The sequence below is a fragment of the Papilio polytes genome, unplaced genomic scaffold, assembly GCF_000836215.1.
Source record: "Papilio polytes unplaced genomic scaffold, Ppol_1.0 DF821028.1, whole genome shotgun sequence".
Classification (NCBI taxonomy): Eukaryota; Metazoa; Arthropoda; class Insecta; order Lepidoptera; family Papilionidae; genus Papilio; species Papilio polytes.
Window position 1 is genome coordinate 1 of NW_013528176.1, and position 2195 is coordinate 2195.

The 2195-nt window shown below is 33.1% G+C and overlaps 1 protein-coding gene across 1 annotated transcript; it reads right to left on the reverse strand.

The window, feature by feature from the left end:
* Positions 1-740: 740 nt before the first annotated feature.
* Positions 741-2189, reverse strand: LOC106109923 (cytochrome c oxidase subunit 6C-like). The gene is made up of 3 exons (XM_013291582.1): positions 2123-2189; positions 1409-1578; positions 741-872 (listed from the first exon to the last, which is right to left on the reverse strand). The coding sequence occupies exons 2-3, from the start codon at positions 1576-1578 to the stop codon at positions 809-811; spliced, it is 234 nt and encodes a 77-aa protein (XP_013147036.1). The 5' UTR covers positions 2123-2189; the 3' UTR covers positions 741-808.
* Positions 2190-2195: the final 6 nt, after the last annotated feature.

The window sequence follows — 2195 nt, forward strand, 5'->3', positions numbered from 1 at the left end:
AATTTGTGTATTCTGGCTGCCATATTGATGTCCTGATTAAAATTATCGTAACTACACTGTTGTTTTATTTCAATCGCCAACTTATTTTTAACTAGCTTTTGCTCGCGACTTTGACCGCAGCGGAAATAATGAAAATGGCAGCCTTCGTTACTCAATAAATGTTAACGGTGAAAGAATTTTTGAAATCAATTCTGAAGTTACGTATTTTACTAGGTACTAGCTGTCGATTGCGACTTTGTCCATGTAAAATTACGATATAACTAAAAATAACCTATATATTTCTTGACTTCCTAGTTAACTTGACTATGTTCCAAAAGCCATAAAAATTCGGTCAGTACTTTTGAAATTATCTCGTAACAAACATCCATCAGACTAACATTTTTAGTAGCGCAATCAGAATCACACAGAAATATTAGAGGAATAGTATATTAGAGGAAGTTTGAGAGTAGCCCCAGTGGTTAAGAAAAAAAGAAGTAAAAAGTTGGAATGGTATGGGCATGTTATGAGAAGGGATGAATCGCGGGTACATTGGTAGAGGTAGACCTATAAAGAGATAGATGTATTGCGTGAAAGGTGACATGATCAAGAAGGGGGTGATGACTGAGATGACGGATGATAGAGTGCTTGGGAGGACGAAAACCTACGGGAGTAGGATAAAGCAGGGGAGATGATGATGATGTGATTACAAAGCAAAATTAGATAATTTTTAATTGCACATTGGATGAAATGAAACAATCAAAGTAAATCAAATTTTTATTTTTAAATTACATTATTCACAGCAAATAATACTACAACATAGTTCAATAAATTAGCAGGATTGGAACAAACCCTTCTTGCGCATCTCTTCGAATTCCTTCTCTGCGTCATATGTCCTGAAAATAAATTATTATTATCAGTCACATTAAATTTATAGCATCATGTATAGATTAATATGAGAAACCTACACTAAAACCATAAAATACCAGAGGAATGTTTGGTTTGATCTATAACCCAAGTGGTCCAATGAGTTACTTTATTCCAAAATGAATGAATTGTTCAAATATACAAAAATACATTAATTCACTTATTGCCACTCCCAGTGTTGCCAATTAGTAATCTCGATAGAGATATAGATATAAAAATCAAAGTTAGTAACAAACATTCATCATAGATTTATTAATATTGAAAAAATAAACAAAATTGCATGACTATAGGGTTCGTGCCAATGACCAATAAGACTGTTTCTTAAATGAGAATCTTTCTTAATTCATAATTTATTTCCCTGTGTCCCGCTTTGGGGTGTACTGTTGATTATTGCCAGAGCATCCCCAACCCTTAAGTGCTGCATGTTCGGGCTAAACCTACTCCGGGGTTGGTATTGATTGAACATGTAGTCTGTCCCTATATATAGAATTTGTTTTAAATATACCTGTAGAATTCAGCATAGCGCCTCTTGCGTGCATTACCGACAAGCTGCTTGAAGCTGAAGCCGGCCACACCAGCCATTGTTAGGGCAATAATTAGGTTGCGCTTGATGACATTGTTGAGGAGTCCTCGCATCTGTGGCTTCGCTATGGTCGATACAGCCTTGTCTGCCATCTGCGTACATAATAACTATTACAACTGTTTCTTAATTTTTTTTAACATGTGGCAACCTTACAGAATAATAACATCGTATTTGTAACTTCTTATCTTCCATTTGTTAACTGATTATGAAGTACGTGATATACTAACCCAAAAATTTTAAATTTCGAATCTGAAATATTGTTATAAATTGAGGAGAAAACTTACGTCACAATTATTGTGCCGTTTGCAATTGTTTTATAAAAAGTATTTAACTTTCATTTATCAAAGTACTAAGAACATCATTTAAAAATAGTAATGGGAAATTTTTATTTCAGATTATTCAATATAACTTTAGAAAATGACAATAATCTCCGATTTTATTCGACAGTCTCAAAAATTCATGTAAATATTAAAAAAAGATTCACTTTAAATTAATAGCTTGGTCGTATTGACAGCCCATCTTACATAACTTTTGGTTATTTTTTAATTCGACCATTTACTATTTAATTATTATAACTACAGAAATACCTAGAATTTGATAAGGGAATACCACTACGTTATAAAATAAAATACTCACCGTTTCGATTCGTTTTTCGAGCAAAACCTTGCACAAAAGTACGATCACACAGCAAGTAAAACAGTAAAGTCGT

Excerpts from the sequence above, each read along its gene's own strand:
- LOC106109923 (XM_013291582.1), bottom strand. The coding sequence starts at position 1,578 with ATGGCAGACAAGGCTGTATCGACCATAGCGAAGCCACAGATGCGAGGA. Across the intron at positions 873-1,408 it reads CGCTATGCTGAATTCTACAG|GACATATGACGCAGAGAAGG; the intron begins GTATATTTAAAA and ends ATTTATTTTCAG.